Raw genomic sequence first — 19,970 nt, 5'->3', positions numbered from 1 at the left:
CAATTGAAGTCATCTATATGATTGCTTTTCTCTTTTCTTTTAAACTGAATGTAGTCAGATGATGTTACTTTAATGTTGTAATATTTGGATTAGTTTATTGATTCAGGGTCCCCACAGTCATAGAAAACCTGGAAATATCAGGGAGTTTTAAAATTGTGATTTCAAGGCCTGGAAATGTAATGCAAATGAATAAACTTTTTATAGTGAAAAATGGAATATCGAATTATTTTCTAGCTATAAAAACATTTTATTGGCACATTGTACTCTTGTAGGCTACTATTATTGTTTTCCAAGTAGCCTATATGTACACATTTAATGTGTTTTCTTTCAAGTTACTTTTAATGGAATAAACAATCTTAAGTAGTTTGCCTTTCTTTTTCTTGGTTAAGACACATTAGGGGAAGTATTTAAAGGTGCTGTGCTGTAAGCGATTTCTTCATGGAAAGGAAGGCAAAAAAAGTCCCTACTCCCTGAAAGATATTAATGAAATAAATGTCTTAAGATGTCTTATTGTAAACCTGTCTCTGTGACAGCACTAGACTCTGTAAACAGCAAATAAAAATGGGCCACGGACAATGACACTTTCGACCTGTCAATCATTTTGTGCATTCTCATGGTATTGTAGTTGCAGCGAATTATTGAGGCTTACTGTCATTTTTAAGCCATGTTGTTCATAAGAGTTGTCTGTTGAGGGTGCTATTTTGCTGCTGTTGTTTTAAACAACTGTTTGTGCATGATGTCAGTCTCAATAAAGCTAATTTGTTATCTTTGGAGTGCAAGGTTTTTGGAAAAACCTGGCACTTTTATTGTAACTAACATGCTAACACGAAGAAAAAAAACTGTTAATAATATAGATATTTAATTAACATGTTCAAGGTCTGGCTGTAAATTCCTTCTTAAGATCTGGCTGAAGAACAAACATGACCTTATACTCACAACTAACAAATAGGTTTTGATTAACTTTACTTTGAAATAAATACATACAATGTAGGGTCATTGTTTATGAAATCTGAGGAAGAATATTTAGATCTGTTTAAGTCTGTATCTTTGACAATATAAATCCACATATTAGAACAAAGGCAATCTAATGTAGAACTGTTTTTTTTTACACAAAACAAATGTAGCCTAAAACTAAAAACTAAAAAAAAAAAAAAAAAAAAAAAAAGAGCATTGTGTCTGTTCTTCCATTTTATTTTTTTATTTTTTTATTATCCTCCCATTCAATGAATGCAAAATTAGACTTTCCTTGTCCTGCACACATGAATTTGCACACAGGAGTCAGATACTTGTGCAGATAATAATCATTAGAAATGGTAAAAAAAAAATGATTAGATGATGTTCAGAATTGTGAACACAGACACACATCTGTAGCCTATATAGAACCAAACACAATCAAGATATGCATGTTTGCCAGTTCAGCTTCACGTAATCTTTTTACGAGCACTACAGAAAAAAATGAATACAAATCACATTTCCTGTGTATTTTCTTTGAAGTTTCAGTTTTCATCATCGATTTACCTTTTGTGAAAAAAGGTTGTGCATATAAGCTGATATCACTTCTGTTACAGCTTTGACTTTTTTTTTTTTTTTTAAATATAAAGTCTGTAGTTTTGACCCAGCAGCTAAACAATTTGCATAAATACATTTGATTGAATTAGACGCGACAAAATGTGCTCACCCAAAAAGTTGCTGGTTCATGTTTTGGAAAAGAGTGTAACTGAACTATGCCCAGACAAACTTAAACACGCACGCTCCGGTCCGGAACTGACCATGGATAGCTTGATGACCACCGATGATGCTGTTGCATGTGTTGAGTGTTGTTAAACTCACCACTGAGTTTTGCACAGAGAACGCTAGGATGTTAACCACAACTTTATTAAAATCCTTTGGAGGATCAGCTAAAAGTGATTGCCTGGCCTCATCGAATCACTGACTTACATTGAATAAAAACATTACATTGTACCGGGAGGCTCTGAGAAATGGTGGTATGCAAGAAAAACTGCAGGTACTCTGTTTACTAAATTAGAGAAGTGCAGGTACTACGTACCAGTGAGTACCCACCCACTTCAAGCACTGCTTTTTGGAAATGCAGCCCTGGTCAAGCTGGTGCCATCTTGGGGGTTTTTTGTTTTTTAGCAAGAAAGAGACCCCATAATTTCTTGACCACAATCTTCACCCAACAACATTGCCCGCCACTTTTTCAGCCGTCTTGGTTCCTGAAGTAATTTTCACATTCATTTTTTTCCATAGGGATTTTAAAAAAACAATCTTTCTTAAAAGGGCCAAGAACCAAGCAAACCAGCTCGGAGGTAAATCACAACATTACAAACTTTGATTTGTAGCAAAAACTATTTGAACATTGGACAAAAACTCAAAGGTACAATACTGTGAATTTAACATCTTTCATGAGTGAATGCATGAACAGCAACCCCTTCAAGCATTGCAAATTATGTTATCAAATCAAAAACCATGGAAAAATATAAAACTATTGATTTAAAGTAGTTGATTACAAGGATACAAACAAAATATTTAAATTTTATTGCAAAATATTCAGATAAATGCAAATGTATAAGTAACATAATTCTCTTAATTGTTTTTTTTTTCTTTTTTTTTTTTTTTGAGTAGTGTAGTTTTTCCACAAGGAATTTCACCATTTAACATGATTTAGAAAAAAAAAAAAAAAAAACATAACATTGATATAACGTAGACTAACGGCTTTAACAGAAGCATATACCATCAAATAACAACATCGGAACTCACTGTACATCTGTCTTTAAATATATTATAGTTATTACATTATAGTTATACAAGTTATTACAAATCAATGCGCCTGTGAAGAAAATGAATGGGATTTTAACTTCCAGAGCCTGACTGTTGAGCTCTATTTGGCCTCGGCAGCAAATGGTAAATACTGTCTTTAAATGAAAGCAGAACGCTAATAGTTACTGGACAGGTGGTGTAAGTGTGGGTGGTGATATCAAGCCATTTCCCCCAGGCAGAGGTTACAAAATGACTAATTGAAGAATTTTCACAGTGAAAACAATGACAGAGACGAGGCAATAAATAAACATAAAAGATTATGCCTGACTTCTTGGGTTTATGAGCTGCTGGCTATTATTAGAGCAGTTTGTGTTATTGTTTTCAGTGGTTAACTCTCATCATCGTAGTAGACGCTGCTGCTGACCTGCTCTGAACAGCCTGTTAGAGAGCACAAGCGCTCATCAGATCCCTGTGTTTCAAACCTGCCCTGAGTCACTGTCAAACACTTTTGAGTGGCTGTGTTTAGAGTCAGCACCCATTGACTGAATGGGAATGATGTGTTTTTTAAGATGAATGGTTGCCAGCTTCCGTTGTTCATTACCAGACATTTAATATACCCAAAAACAACTGGGAAAATTTTGTTTTTCACTAAACCATTAGTGGTGTCTTCCGACCAGTTTTGTCATAGAGTAGTCGATTTTTTTTCAACAATCTATAGGTTGTTAATAAACAGTGGTGGATATTCAGCACAGTTAACTATCACAAGCCACTTACATTATACATGTATCAGCATGCATTATAAATAAGCACAAGTAACCTTTTCCATTTAGCCTCGAACAGAATCCATTTGTTTCAGTCACTGTGCAATTAGTTTTTTATGCTGAAGTGCTGATGCTAGTACATTAATCAAAAATAGATCTGAGTGGGACTACAGGGCCTTGGCAAGAGCCCTGTTATCTATTGTGTGTTCAACGTCTACTGTAGCTGCCAAATCTCTTGCTATTGCTCTCTGATAAGAAAATAAATGAGTTCAGGCAAAATGAATGGATCTCATATTCTTAAGGCATAACATGGGATTTATTTTTTATATTAGAGACACAAACTCTGCTCCAAAACCTAGTGAGCTGCCTTGCTGCCTAATGCCTTCCAAGAGGCCATTCTGAACAAATGTGTTCTTGTGCTAAAAAAGCTAGCCGCAGCGCAATGAAAAGAATCGAACAGAACGCAGGTGTCTAGAGACTTGAGGTTGAGATTTATGCTGAAAAAACTGCGAGACATGGCGCAAAGGCCAAAAACATCCCTCCAGTGCATGTTTACATAAACCAGTTGAAAGCAGCACAGACGTTCCCAAAAACGCATTTGGTGTGAACGGCCCCTTAGGCAGCATCCTAACCAGCATGGAACCATATAAGTGACTGATTTGGAATGCTCCACAAAGGCAGCAACTCTGTGGACCACACAAGTAGTGCTCCACATGGGAGACTCGACTTGCAATTGATTTCAATAGAGTTGACTTTAGAACGCGTCTAAGTTGATGGTGCAACACTCTAATAAGCATAGAAATACATAACACACAGAAATATTGTACTGAATAAAGTAATCTGTTTTTAATTACTACTAACTTTTTTTTAATCTACGTATACTATAGTTTTCACTATTAAATGAAATGTAAGCATGAATGACATTTCTCAAGCATTGTCTGCAATCTTTGCTTTAGATGGCATGTGACACTGCCTTTAGAATTTGGTCTAAACAATGTAACTTAGGAGGAAGAATAATGCCCAACTTTTGGATTAGCCTTCCATCAGGAGTATGCCAATGATGCCTTAAAATGCTGCCTTCGTAGGCAGCTCACTGTTTTAGAAAAAAACAACAGTGTGGTTAATGTAAGACTTTAGTGCATCTTTTTGTGAATGTGTTTATTACAGAGAAAAAGAGGGCAGAGAGTATGTGAAAAGTAGGTATGATGGTGAGGCCCATGTGTGTGTATGTGCGTGCGTGCGTGCGTGTGTGTGTGGCGGGTTTGGGTGGTTTATGGGGACATTTTTTTAAGGTTACAAACTGGTAATTACAAGGTTATTATGCTATAAATGTGGTTTATGAGGACATTTCTAGTGTCCCCATAATTCAAATCGCTATAAAAAAAAAAAAAACATACTAAATGATGTTTTATTGAAAATGTAAAAATGCAGAATTTTTTTTGTGAGGGTTAGGTTTAGGGGTAGGGTTAGAATCATGATGTCTATGGAGAGTCCCCATAAGGATAGCCACACCAACGTGTGTGTGTGTGTGTGTGTATGTGTTCTCGTTTACGGACGAGAGAGAAGATCTGACACAGAGTGATTGTTGTTGGAAGAAGCCCTGGTGATTACTGATGCATGTTATTGCTGAAGGTCACCACCAGGCAATTCACTCTTAACTGATGAACTCCCACTTATTGATCTGTTGAGCCCCTGCAGTGGGAGGATGAGGGAAGCCTCAGAGGAGAAATGCTGAGTCTCTTGGGATGCAGTTTCACTCTGCAGCATGCCATAAGAACATGATGTCACGCTGCTGTGTGTCATTGCTTATCAAAGCTGTGCACCATGTTCCAGTTTAGTACAAATGTAAAGAGAGGGAGGAGTTTGAGGATGGTAAATAAGAAGAGCTATTATTGATTACCTATGCCATGACAGTTTTATTTTGCTTAATCCACTCGCAGTGGACATTTTCTTGAATATATTATAGCTTTTGCTGCATATTGTGGACTATTATGTAATTAATTTGTGGCATTCATTAAAGGGATAGTTCACCCTAAAATGAAAATTCTGTCATTATTTATTCACTCTTATGTTGTTTCAAACATGACTTTTCTTTTTTCCATGGAAATCAAAAGGAGATGTTAGAATGTTAGCATCAGTCATCATTTACTTTTTTTTTTCTTCTTTTTTTAATAGTGAATGGTGATTGAGGTTAACATTCTGCTTAACGTATTTTTTTGTTCCGTGGAAGAAAGAAAATCATATGAAAAAAAAAAAAATGCAAATGAACTCAAATAATCGACTTGTCAAAAATAACACTTAATTTTAACACTTAAGGCTGTCACGCTCCAGACAAGAAGCTCCAGGACACGGCACAGTATCAAACACAGGGCACGTCGATGCGCTTCAGGTGGCAGACAGTACACACAAAAGTTTACAAGGTTTTTCCCTACTTCAAGAATGAACAACACTAGAGTAAATAATATCCTTTGATAATGATTTGGGTTGAATTTAATGGAAAAGTATGTGAGTTGTGCTCTGTGGCGTGGCAGAATTTTGAGCAGTCTCCGGAGTTGTAGCTGGGCACCGGTGACAGACACCGAGCGGCAGTGTGCGTACCTCCATTGAAAGCAGTTGCTTCGAATTTAAAATGCAACCACTGAGAATACCTAGCAACCACATAGGAACATGCTAAAAACCACTCAGAACACCACAGAAAGTGCATAGCAATGCCTTGGTCATACACTCATAGCACTGTGGCAGTGAGATTTGCACTGACAAGCACCACTCACATTTTCTCGAGACAATGTCCAAATCTAGCTCTGTTTTTATCCATTCGCATTGTTACAGTAATTACCATGCATTTAGTTAATTAGTTCATGTTTTGATGTGATGTCAGATGTGTTTTTTGTTAATATGGATAAAACACAAACATCTTTATATTTTACCTTTTTCTTTTTTCTTTTTCGTAACATTACGGGCTCTACATTTCCCAGTGATTGGAGACGTTGTATTCACACACGCCTCCTTCGCAACTCAATAACCTCAGATTTTTGAGTTTTGTGTCAGGTGCTAGTGGAGAAATCTCTTATGGAACAGTGTTGTTTTTTCTCTGCAACAATGACAAGAACACTACTTGTTTACTTGCTTGGAAAACTCATCGTTGACTCATCAATGTTTATCTGTTTTTTGTGTGGCACAGATCATTGACTGAAGCATGCTAGCCTAACTTTAGCTCCTTTGATTAGTGACAGCAGCAACTCAAGCATGGTTTTCTATGGTTTCCTTTCCAGCTGTCTAATAGTATGCTTTAATGATGTTTAGTAAGACTGAATCTCCAAAAGGGAAGTAGTGGAGATCCAAAGTACCTTTTGACATGAGAGTTCAGCTGTTTCAGACTTGCTCATTTTGACCTTTCCTTTATTACATCCCAGTAAGTTGAGGAGAGTGCATTCTTTTGGTTCCAACTTTAGTCGTTGCTGTACAGTATATCCTACTGTCACTGACCCTTTAGTTACTGATAGGTGAATAAGACACAGGACTATGTGGTTAACCAGGCTTGCAGTTTGTTAAATAGGGTGTGCGAGTCTGTATTTAACTTTTTACATTTTACATGAAAGTTTGGCCTGTTATTTGTTTATGCCACAGTGCAACCTCTCTGCCAGGCTGGCATATGTTTAGATCAGATCACTCTATTAGATCTTTGCTGTGTGCATCTACAGTATGCGTGAGTCATCTTCCCCTGCTGGAAACAGTCCTTGCACAAACAAATTGTGGAAAATCGGTGTCAATGCTCACCTAATGTTGCCATAGTCATTTGCCAGAACACTATTTTTGGTAAGGGAGATCAGGCTGGATTTTGTATGGTAGTCTATTCGATGGACCAGCATAGCCATGCTGTGTACAAGAAAACTTTGTGGGGGAAGCTGGTTGACCAGCATGGTCTTTCTGCTGAAGCTGGTTGATCAAGGGAGTCTTACTGTTCTGTGCCCAGTATATTTTAATCTTCTCTCTTACTGTGTATGTAAAAACGCGTCCGTTCGACAGCTGCTTTTTGCATACACCTGGCCTTTCTCCTCCCTTGCTTTCTCGTTTCACTGCTACAGGCTTTTGTCTTCCTACAAAGTTCTTACGATGGCAAATAGCCGGTGTGTGACATTTTACACATGTCTATGTGTGTTCACCTCGAGCCCGGCACGATGGCAGTATATTGCGTCTGCGGTGCGTCCTCTCCTGTGATACAACATCAATGACATGTTGTAAAAGTGGTGCGAGATGCCATTCTGGCTTTAACGACATACATATAGAGATGCAGGGACCTGTCAGGTGTTTATATCCCCTCTGCCCCCCAGGTAAACCTACAGGGAAATCAACAGTTTGATATGCAGAACCATGCTGAAAAATGTATTGGTGTAAAAAAGGCATGCACAGACATGGCATTTAGTCAAATATCAATGCTGATATATATATATGTGCCCGTGTCAGCCTTTGAGCAGAGGGACAGTCTTTTATCATTGATATGACAAAGAGCCATTGAGGGAGATCCAACGCTGATCTGGCCTTATTTGTTTTTACGTATGTTCTTTGACATTTACTTGGAAACATGAAAAGTGCCCCTGGGTGTCACATTATGAATACCAGGGGCTTTAGAAGGAGAATTCTCATTTTACTGAGATGAATCTCATGCTGGGATCAGCCTTTTATCATCTACAGTAAATGCTTTTTTGGTTGATGTACTTTTATGCTTGTTGACAAAATTTCTTTTCTCTCTCTCATTCTCGCTCCAGGCCTTGTGAAGCTGGGAATCCACTGTGTCACATGCCAGAAAGTTGCCATAAAAATTGTAAACCGGGAAAAACTCAGTGAGTCTGTGTTGATGAAGGTAAGAATATGCTGTTTGATCATTACACTACATGAGTCAAAGGGATTATTCACCCCAAAATGAAAACTCTATCATCATTTACTCAGCCTCATGGTATTCCATACTTTTTTTAACACAAAAAGAGATAAGCAAAATGACAGCACCACCATTCCCTTTTATTACTGTATATGGAAAATAAATATACAATGAAAGTGAATGGTGACTGAGACATACTGCATAGCATATCCTTTTGTGTTACCTTGAGGAAAGAGTGTCATACAGGTTTGGAACAACACGAGGATGAATAAATGATGACATAATTTTTATTTTAGGGTGAACTTTCCCTTTACCTTCAGTAAACCAGTCCATCACTTTGCACTGAGCTATTATGGAGTCCAACTGATGCGAGAACCAAATCTGTCAATCATATTGCATTCACGGTTGGTGAGTCTGAATTTTTTAATTTCCCCAAGATTACACACAAAGCTTATTTTGTCACATTACCGTTTGTTTACTTTTTTGTGTCCGCTCTTACTGAAAGAAAAGAGACTAACTAAGAGAAAGAGACTAGCACCATTTTCCACGAACTATGCAGCAAAAAATGAAAGAGTCTTGAGTACAGACAGAGGCAGCTCTCATTGTGGTGCTGAACTGTCGTGAAGGGATTCTTTCATTATTTAAAAGGATAACCCACTATCCTTTCACCCATGTTATTAGTTGTAAGGCCGTCTGATGGTCTACAGCAGCATGGCCACACGCTACTTCAAACTCGACATTGATTAGAAGGAGTTCAGTTAAGGCTATCTCTTAATCTTTCATTTTCCAGTTCAAATCACAGCCAGTGAGTGTCGTTTGGACAACTCTCATCTGATTCTGCCTGTGATCCTGTGGTTGGTCGTTCTTTTGATGAAAGTGGCTTAGGCCTGTTTGTCACTTGAGCACATGATACATAAAGTTCCCTCTCTCCATTTGTTAAGAATTTAATGTTTGGGCAGAATTCATGAAGAATGAATTGCACCTGCTGAGAGTGTAACTTATTTGCACATGCTGTCTGCATTGTTTCAGCTCCTGATTAGCTTAAGGAATTATGTAAATCTGGAAATGGTGCAAACATGCTTGCAATATTAGGGTCTGTTTGCACTGATCGATGTTTGCATGGGGCAATTTGTGGCAAGGCAAATATAGAAATGAATGCAAGGCCATATATACACAGACATGCACATACAATTGTATGTATCTGTGGAAAAAAAAAGAAACCAATAAGTATTTTTAATAAATAAAGTAGTGCTCAGGCTACAAAAACTTAAAACTTCAAGGCTCCGAAAATCTGCGCTACCAGTAAAATAAATAAATAAACATTTGAACGTGAGAGGAGCGGCAGCCAAACGCGCCAGTGTTCCCTATCAACCGGAAGTATTGTAGGCTATGTTTTATTTCAACGTCATCTAAAAATCAGTAGCAGATTGTCTTTCCAGAGCCCTGGCCTTTTAAAAAAATTTCCCTTAGCTGTTGTGATTAATTGACTCTATGCATTGCTACTGTGCTCTTGCATTTTTTAAATAGAGAGCAAAAAAATGACAAAATGGGTCTAAAAAGGTGCTGAAGTTGCCATTTTGCCTTGTAAAATGGTTGATCTTTAACATAAAGGATTGGGGAAAAAAAGTCCAGTGAATCACCTGAACTTCTGACCCAATCAACTTTATTTCCTCTCCGTGTCCATTCAGCATCGTATGGATTTCATTAAATGGTTTATGGCTCATTAACTCCTGGTGGATTGTGGGGCAGTTGCAATTTAAATGAGCTGATTGGTTCCTCATTGTAATTGGATGTGAGAGTTGGCTACAGTCATCCAGTCAACATTCAGTCTCCAGACTCCCCCCCCCCCCCCCCCACACACACACTCATTGGTGATTGGAATAAGGGGGAAATTGGCTCTCTGTAGGAAATAGACTTAGGTCATATGGGAGTCTGATTGTGGAGGCATGCATTATCTTAATTTACAAGTCGGTTGTCCGGCTGGCTGCGATCTACAGCACCAAATGCTGGCCTGTGATGAAAAAGCACGAGGCGGCATTAAACGCAAATGAAATGCGAATGCTTCGGTGGGCACTGGGGCTTACAAGGATGGATCGTGTGGCCAACACGGACATACGGAAGGTGCTAGGTGTTGCCCCAATCCAAGACAAAATACATGAGGCTCGCCTATGATGGAATGGGCACGTGATGCGAAGCAAGGAAGCGTCTGTGGTGAAAACGGCAATGAGGTTAGACCCAGATTGCCAGCATTCTCGTGGCTGTCCCAAAAAATGTTGGATGGACTGTATTAAAGATGACATGTGTGCCATTGGAGTCGACGTGTGTGTTTTCTTTCCTCTTTTAAATGTTTATAGGGCTATTTATTTTTCCATCCTAAATGCACAATTATATGGTGCATTTTTATTATTTTCATTTAGCTTTGTTTTTTCCTGCTGTCAAAGATCCAATCAGAACAGATCTGCGACCCAGTTGAAAACCATGCTCTTAGCAAACAAACTGATGCTTTCTGAATATAATGTAGAGTCAAAATGAAGCCTCCTTTGTGACTGATAGTTAGTCCTGTGCTTTTCTGAAGGTCACCCTGTAACCCATCCTATTGTATCTCTTGCTTATTTTAGCTTCTCTCAGGGGCTGTTGTCATGGTAACCTGACATGAATGGTTTGGGGAGGGAGGTGGGGAAGAAAATGATATGCTTATATTAAAAACGGCCTCCGACGTTTTACGCCTCCGTCAAAGTATCAGAGATGGGAATGAACAGCAGAGGCAAAAGAGCGAGAAAGCAACCTGCAGTTCTTGTTGCTTCATTGAACACCACACATCATCTCACCACAGAGAGGCCTGAAGACATGACTAATCTCCTCTGTGGCGTAATTTCCCCTAATTCCACCTACATTCATTTTCGCCTCAGATTTAGGGCGCTTCAAACAAGAGCTTTTGGTGCATCAAAGTTTGGTTCATTTGATTAGTGTGAAAGTGGTTTTCCAAACTCTGGCACACACCAGTGAACCTCACCCATGTCCGCTTGAAAAGTTGGTCTCAGATACGGTTCATGTGCACTGTAAAATAAAATCCTGTTGAATTTACATTGAAAAACTGCCCGCTGTGGTTGCAGAAATTCATGGAAATAATAAAGTGACCATGTTTCAGGCATTACGAGATGTCATTTTTGTGACTATATTTAACAGTTCACTACCATGTATCATTAAATTATACAATGTTAATATAGCAACCTACTGAGACTACAAAAAATATGCATTGCACTTTTACATTTACTGTTAACCACTATAATAACACAGGTGATAAAGCAAAGGTCACATGATGACTTAAATTTCATTAAGAGTGTACCTTCATCGAGTGGAAATAATACAATAAACAATAACTAAACAACATAAAATGTTTTTAATAAAAAAATATAAAAATATTATCAAATGTGATAGGTCACACGGGGATGGAGGCGTAATATAAATATTCAACATTAACTATAAGATCAATCATACTTTTTGCTTCTAACAAACAGATTTTTTACAATATGGTTACAGTTTGCAATTTGAATGAAAACAATCCAGCTTAACTTGTGGAAGTGAACCGCTATTGATGGTATAATTTGCATTTTGCATGCACCTGGTTTTATTGGGAGCCCCTCCTCCCCTCGAACTTTCACACCACATTTATTATGGGATAATGCATTTCTCATAGCTGCTTGCTTCTAAATGGCCAACATTGTATTCGGAGAGCAGCTTGCATTCTTTGCATCGCTTGCAATACATCCGTGGCAGACAATTGCAAGTGCCATTTTGTATGAGTAAAACTTTGTTGGTAAATCCAAAGGGACAATTACTTAAATAAACATTGATACTGCCATCTGTCAGGTGTCCAAGTACCACGTTACAGTGGTAAACAGTACCAGGGAGCTCAGTTTGTACTCTCATTGATGCTCGTCATGTTGATGACTGTGGTTTGGACCCGAATAATACACTATGAAATGAGACCTGTGGGAGCAGGGATAGGGGGACTTAATCGAACTTTGGTTCAGATCGAGCAATCGCACGAAATGTGACTTCAGTCCTGCTCATAGTCTCACAGTCATTGTCTGCTATTTTCCTCTTGGTGTCCCTCCATGCCACCGTCTTGAAAGAATAAATAAACAATAATGACTTTATTAGCATAATTTTAGACAGTCAGCAGGAGGCCACCTATCATTCTGATGTTTTCTTCTTTTCTCTTTCCTCGGCCTCCTGCGAACACCTCTTTGGTTGGCATTTGCATATCGTGGAGCCAGTGTGCAGCTGTCAGTGTGTGGGAGTGCATGTGTCTCTGTATGTTGAAGGCAGGAGGTTTGGGCTTTTCCTGTCACTGTGTGCTCACTGGGACTTTGTGAGTAAGAGTGTGTATGTTTGTAATGAGAGCCCGGGGAGAGGTGTTCAGCGTCAGGTTTTATGGGTGTCTGTATTATAGTGCTCTAGTGCTTTTCAAGAGTAGGGTAGCACAGACAGTTTTTTATTTTGGTGTCTGCAGTGTTGCTTCCAAAAGCTGTTTCTCAAACTACTTACCAAACAGTGAAATTACTTAAAGGAGTTCACCCAGAAATGATAATTCTCTCATCATTTACTCACCCTTATGTCATCTCAAATAGGGCTGTGTCGATACAGATATCGATGTAGCGTGATAACATTTTCTCATGATATTGTATTGATACTTTAGATCCATGTATAGATATTTATATTCAGCTATTTGTGTATTCATATTATGTCCAGCATTTCAAAAAAGAAGCAGGTCATCTAAATTAGTGCAAACTCAAAGCGGTGTTCCTCAGTGCAGTCAGAGATGCTTCTATGAGGTGCAATAGAGACTGAAACTGAGCCAGTTTGGTCCTTCTCACACATTTGTGCACTAGGGCCGGGCAAAAATATTGATTTTAAGCTTAATCGCAATCTTCATATGAATGATTCAGATGCTGATTCTTAAAAACCTAAGATTGCTCTTGTTCTATGCACAGCCCTCTACAGTGTGTGTGAATCACCCCATATGTGACTAAAATGTCTGTGATTAGCCACTGGCTGGTAATTTTTCAGATTTTACTCACCAGTGTTTTTGTAGTGTAGTTGTGAGAAAGTTTAGCATCGAGATCTTTTCACAGCATGTTGAGAGTAAAAGTTTGGTTTGACTCTTTCTGTGTATGTGTCCAAACATGTATCTTTGAATATCCTCTCTGTTCTTTACAGTCAGTTATTGATCAAAAACAACAAAAGAAACCTTTAATTGTAATCCCACAGCACAGGTGCTGTAAAAAAGCCATTCGACCAAAACAAACACTTCTGTTAAAGTCCCTGCCGCTGGTCTTTAAAGAGACTGTATTGTTTTAGCACTTGTTCTATCAATATGAATACTTGTAAATAATACAAATTAGGCATGTAAACATCAAACTTGTAACAAAATATACAATATATGCTATATAATATATGCAATTTCATATATTGATGGAATAAATGGAATTTGTTTATTTTTAAAAAGCTAAAATGTGATGAAATGATGAAAAAGCTAATCTCACTCGGCCTGTCACCGCCACAGGCAGCTCCCACTCGGCCTGTCACTGCCACAGGCAGCTCCCACTCGGCCTGTCACCGCCACAGGCAGCTCCCACTCGACCTGTCACCGCCACAGCAGCTCCCACTCGACCTGTCACCGCCACAGGCAGCTTTCACTCGACCTGTCACCGCCACAGGCAGCTCTCACGCGAAATGTCACCGCCACAGGCAGCTCACACTCCGACTTTCACAGCCACAGGCAGCTCTCCCTGGACCTGTCACCACCACAGGCAGCTCTCACTCGGCCTGTCACCGCCACAGGCAGCTCCCACTCGGCCTGTCACCGCCACAGGCAGCTCCCACTCTGCCTGTCACCGCCACAGGCAGCTCCCACTCGGCCTGTCACCGCCACAGGCAGCTATCACTCGGCCTGTCACTGCCACAGGCAGCTCCCACTCAGCCTGTCATCGCCACAGGCAGCTCCCACTCGGCCTGTCACCGCCACAGGCAGCTTTCACTCGGCCTGTCACCGCCACAGGCAGCTGTCACTCGGCCTGTCACCGCCACAGGCAGCTTTCACTCGGCCTGTCACCGCCACAGGCAGCTCCCACTCGGCCTGTCACCGCCACAGGCAGCTCCCACTCGGCCTGTCACCGCCACAGGCAGCTCCCACTCGGCCTGTCACCGCCACAGGCAGCTCTCACTCGAACTTTCACCGCCCCAGGCAGCTTTCACTCGACCTGTCACCGCCACAGGCAGCTCTCACTCGAACTTTCACCGCCACAGGCAGCTCTCACTCGACCTGTCACCGCCACAGGCAGCTCTCACTCGACCTGTCACAGCCACAGGCAGCTCTCACTCGGCCTGTCACCGCCACAGGCAGCTCTCACTCGAATTTTCACCGCCACAGGCAGCTCTCACTCGAACTTTCACCGCCACAGGCAGCTCTCACTCGACCTGTCACCGCCACAGGCATCTCTCACTCGACCTGTCACCGCCACAGGCAGCTCTCACTCGACCTGTCACCGCCACAGACAGCTTTCACTCGACCTGTCACCGCCACAGGCAGCTTTCACTGCTTTTTTTTTTCTCCCTCTCAATGCATCACCGTTCTTTGCGTCTCCCTCTCGATGTGTCACAGTTAGTTGCGTCTCCCTCTCGATGTGTCACAGTTAGTTGCGTCTCCCTCTCGATGTGTCACAGTTAGTTGCGTCTCCCTCTCGATGCGTCACAGTTAGTTGCGTCTTCCTCTCGATGCGTCACAGTTAGTTGTGTCTTCCTCTTGATGTGCCACCTTTCTTTGCATTTCCCTGTTGATGCGTCACCGTTCTTTGCGTCTCCCTCTTGATGCGTCACAGTTAGTTGCATCTCCTTCTCGATGCGTGACAGTAAGTTGCGTCTCCCTCTCGATGTGTCACCTTTCTTTGCGTATCCCTTTTGATGCATCACCGTTCTTTGCATCTCCCTCTTGATGCGTCACAGTTAGTTGTGTCTCCCTCTCGATGCATCACAGTAAGTTGTGTCTCCCTCTCAATGCATTTTACTCTTCAGCAGCCTCAGTTTGAAACTTTAGGTTCAAGTGCAAGTTGTTTTATTGTTACATTGTAAATGCAATTACATGTAAATATTTTAGTGCACAATAACTGAATATGCAGTTAGCAAAAAACAAAAATAACAAAAACAAAAAAAGAATTACAAAACTAGGCTACTATACATTTAGGTGAAACCTGTGGGTTTTGGAAGACCCTTAATTATTTTTGTATTCAAATGTTCTGCCTCAGACAATGCAAGAAAACTTCTCTAAGTTTAAAATAGACGTTCAATAAATCTGTAAACTAAACACATGAGGATTCATTAGGCCTGTTGCAATTATTACATTGTCTGATATTGAAAACCGATATATGGCCATATAAAAACAAATACAATTAGAGTTCACAGATTTCAGCATTTATGTACAAATTTAAATCCCACAAGTGTTTCGAAAAAATATGTTACATATATGAAAGTGGCAATTTTTGTCATATTTTGAAATATATGTTGCATATACTGTATGTATATATGTGACCTTTTTATATTAGTAAAAAACATTTATGAACATTTATTTTCAGCATAAGCGTTCAGCATATATTGCTATTTTCATATTCGTAGCCTACTTTAAGCATTTCAAATTCTAATCAAATTTTACTACACAACTAATTGGAATTTTAAGTGAATGTTAGGGATTCTGTGTATAAATGCAGGTTTTGTGTCTCATTTTCAGCACTCAGAGTGAAGATTAAATGCTAGCTGTGATGTAGCCTATATGTGTTGTCTGCGATCCCGTGAAAGTTTAGACAAGGATTTTGATAGTGAACGCAAAACGTGGAGACGACGAGGCGGAGAAACTTACTGTTACTATGGATAAGATACAATGGCAGCTGTACATTTGGATATGTTATGACTGCTTCAGGCTTTTCAAGCATTTGTTTTATCGCTTTCAAACATGAAGGAATGTGATGGGATTCCCTCAGATTTACGTTTTTTTTTTGTGTGTGTGTTTGTGTGTGGAAAATTTGCGGAAATTATAAAAAATTGCAAGCTACTGCAAATAATGTGGAGATTGGTTGAATTTGCAAGAATTCTTGTGATCGCAAGATCGCAAAATCCTGGAGGGACTGGTTATTTCTCTTCTGTATGGCAGGGGATGAAACGTAACACAGTGTCTCCTGAACCAAAAGTAATAAACATATGACATATCTTACATGACCAACACTTGGCATAGATGACATACATGACCAGAAGACCCATGTATTAGTACAAATAACAATAGAGCTCTTCACAGAAAAACAATAATTACAATCAATAAATACAGAACATGTACAATTAGGGGTAATTTATAGTGAGCTAGACATATGGGAAAGTGGTACCCACATCTTACTCTAAGTAGTACTGTTGTGCAAGTTGTACAACTGCAAATATTGCAGTGATGCAGGCTTTACATTGTGAGGTTGCAGCAAGTTCTCTTGTGTAAAAGACAGGCAGAATACATATGGATTATAGAGGCAAGAGAAGTGCATATAAAGAAGTCCATATATATGTATTTAGTAGTAGTGTATAGACAGTATACGCATGCGCATTTGGAAATATTATGAAACTGTCCATAAATAAATAAATATATATATATATCCAAATGTTTGTGTATGTACTGCATATTGTTTATATTAACGGTGACGGATCGCAAGAGACACGCTAATAATGGTGATGGATCATGAGAGAGAGACGCTTATGACTGTGACCATACGAGTGACAGGTGGTGGCAGGTCAAGTGAGAGCTGCCTGAGGTGGTGGCTGGTCTCCGTGGCTGCTCCCCCTGCAACGGTAAGATTTTACCCCCTCTCCAGAGAGGCCCAGTTGAGCCGGGACTCAAATCTGGGACCTTCTTGCTGTGAGGCGACAGTGCTACCCACTGAGCACCGTGCCAGCCCTAAATGTAATCAGATTACTTAATTTAATGTAATTATTAAAAGTAATGTGTTACATTGTATCATGTTACACCCAACACTGGTTATCAAGAACTTGTGAATCATAATCGAACTCGGAAATTGGTATCGATACTAGTGCCCAACCGATATATCGGTCCGCCGATATTAGCCTTTCACCGATATATCGGTATCGCCGTATATGTTTACCAATATGCGCAGATATGAACACTTTTTTTCAGAACATATAATGCAGAAAACAATGCTTTATAACTGGTCATACGTACGTAGTTTGTCCAGCAGAGTGCACTCGGACTCCATTGTTTACAGAGCTGACTCTGAGCTGACGGTGGCTCTGCAGACAGGGCGGAGTTGAGCGGTGTCTTCTCGGTAAGCTGCTAACATCTTTGTGAAATACATACTGGAAAGTTCCCTTTTCAATATAACTAATATAACGTTAACCTTGTCCCTGACAAACATGTCACTCATGTCTGTTTGCTGTTAGCCAGCTATAGTTTGTCAGTGCAGTAAGTAATGTAGCAGATTGAAAGGTAAACATCAGAGCATCTTTTTGCAGCTCAGCAGACAACGGTGCAGTGGTGGATTGTGTCTGTTGAGTGTTGATTTCACGCTACGCTATTACCTAGTTGGTGAGATGCAATGCTGGTCCATCTTTTACTCTCCGTGACAACGAGCTTATAGCTAACTAGCTAATCATGTAGCTACTTTCATTGTTGTCAGCTGAGTGGAAGCTAATGAGTAAACATGTATTCACCAAACTGTTTTGTTCAGGATTCACAGTTTGGTACCCCCTTCAACCGAACAATTCCAGTCATTGAATTTATAAAATGTAATATTTAGAAGTCTGGTTTTTTCACCTTTGAAAGTTTCCCCTGAACTTGTATAGCAGAATACGGTGCAACACCGCTGCCGCTGTTTATTTCTTGATTCGGCAGGTGTAAATGCTTCTTGTTTTACAGCCTGCCCCTGATTGACTGGCAGTATTCAAATAGTCAGCATTTGACTGATGCTAAACATACAGTACAGATGTTTATTTAGCTATTTATTTTATTTGTATTTATTCTTTATTTTAATGGTCAGCATTTGACTGATACTAAACAGTACTGATGTTTATTTAGCTATTTATTTTATTTGAATTTATTCTTTATTTTAATGGTCAGCCTTTGACTGATACTGAACATACAGTACTGATGTTTTTTAAGCAATTTATTGTATTTTTATTTGTTTATTTAAATGGTTTGCAACTGACTGATACTGAACATACAGTACTGATGATTTTTAAGCTATTTATTGTATTTTTATTTATTCTTTATTTTCTCAGTGTTCATTTCTAGAATTTGTTGACAATATATAATAATAATGTCAAATATTCTTTGATAAAAATATTTAAGAAAGCAGCCTTCTGAGTACTTTTGCATAGTCATATCGGTGCACAAGCTACATAGAAAAGGTCTGTTTTAATTCCAGCTCAAAAATTAACTATATCGGCCACCATATCGGTAATCGGTGAATTTTCCCCCTCTAAAATCGGTATCGTATCGGTCTCAAAAATCCCATATCGGTCGGGCTCTAATCGATACCCAGCTCTTGTGATAGTGACATAATAATGTGATATTACAGTTTTATTCACTAATATATCCAAATATTGACATTTCTCTATACAGTATATCAAACATGTCATTGCAGCATTTCCTATGAAATTTTAGGGCAAGGTTAAATCAATCACCACTGCTGTTTGTGTGCAGTATATGAGGGGAATGTGTGGTGGAATGCATCTCTAAACCCAGGTGCACATCATCAAGTTGTGTGCACAGTAAGTGTGTCCTGTGTGTGTGTGTAGGCCTGGTGTTCATGTCTGGTCCCAGGGAGAGGCGATGTTGTGTGTTAGGTCATGGCACACACAGAACATAGGCCTGGCATTTGAGAACATGCTCCTCACAGGGAACTCCACTGCCCCTGCCTGGCCCCTTCTGAGCTAATGAAGTCATCTCTGACATTTTCAGACATAAAAAGAACGGCTCTTTGACTCACTTTGTGGTCACTCTAACGAGTACTATGTCAGGATGTGACCTCGGCATACATTACCTTGGAGAATGTGCGGCAGATGCCTCACAGCAACATGTAATTTTTCAAAAGGCAAGCTGTTGTCCATTCATTGTACTGTATGTGCAATGTTTTTAAACAAATGATCTGAAAATATAGAGAACACATTTAATTATTGAACTCTTTTTGAATATTGGAAAGGCTTATGCCATTTTGCTTCCTTGGCCCCTCCTGTCCTTCATTTTTGATGCTCAAGAAATTATTCTGGACATATTTTAGACTTCAGACACATTTCAATATGCCAAATAGTGTGCTTATCTGTCAGTTTCCCTTTAGGCAGACCACTCAAAACTCTCAATTTAGGACAAACCACACATTAATCATCATTCCCTCCTAATAAATCAGCTTGTACTGCCACTTGACACTGCAGACTGGATCCCAGTAAACATTTCAGAAAGGTATCATTCTGGTTTAATCAAGTCTTGGGTGGTTAATATTAAATGCCCCAAGAGATAGTGGGAGTAA

General features: G+C 39.5%; 1 protein-coding gene across 4 annotated transcripts in view; it reads left to right on the top strand.

Annotated features, from left to right (window-relative positions):
• The window catches only part of LOC127443375 (serine/threonine-protein kinase BRSK2-like), a 171,242-nt gene that overhangs the window by 77,985 nt on the left and 73,287 nt on the right, over positions 1–19,970 (top strand). For all 4 annotated transcript variants that reach the window (XM_051701933.1, XM_051701923.1, XM_051701917.1 and 1 more), the window contains exon 2: positions 8,288–8,382. In XM_051701933.1, the coding sequence (XP_051557893.1) occupies positions 8,288–8,382 (95 nt within the window). The remainder of the gene's footprint in view (positions 1–8,287; positions 8,383–19,970) is intronic.

The sequence above is a fragment of the Myxocyprinus asiaticus genome, chromosome 1 (assembly GCF_019703515.2).
Source record: "Myxocyprinus asiaticus isolate MX2 ecotype Aquarium Trade chromosome 1, UBuf_Myxa_2, whole genome shotgun sequence".
NCBI lineage: Eukaryota > Metazoa > Chordata > Actinopteri > Cypriniformes > Catostomidae > Myxocyprinus > Myxocyprinus asiaticus.
Note: the sequence above shows the minus strand (reverse complement) of the source record. Positions and strands in the feature narration are given on the sequence as shown.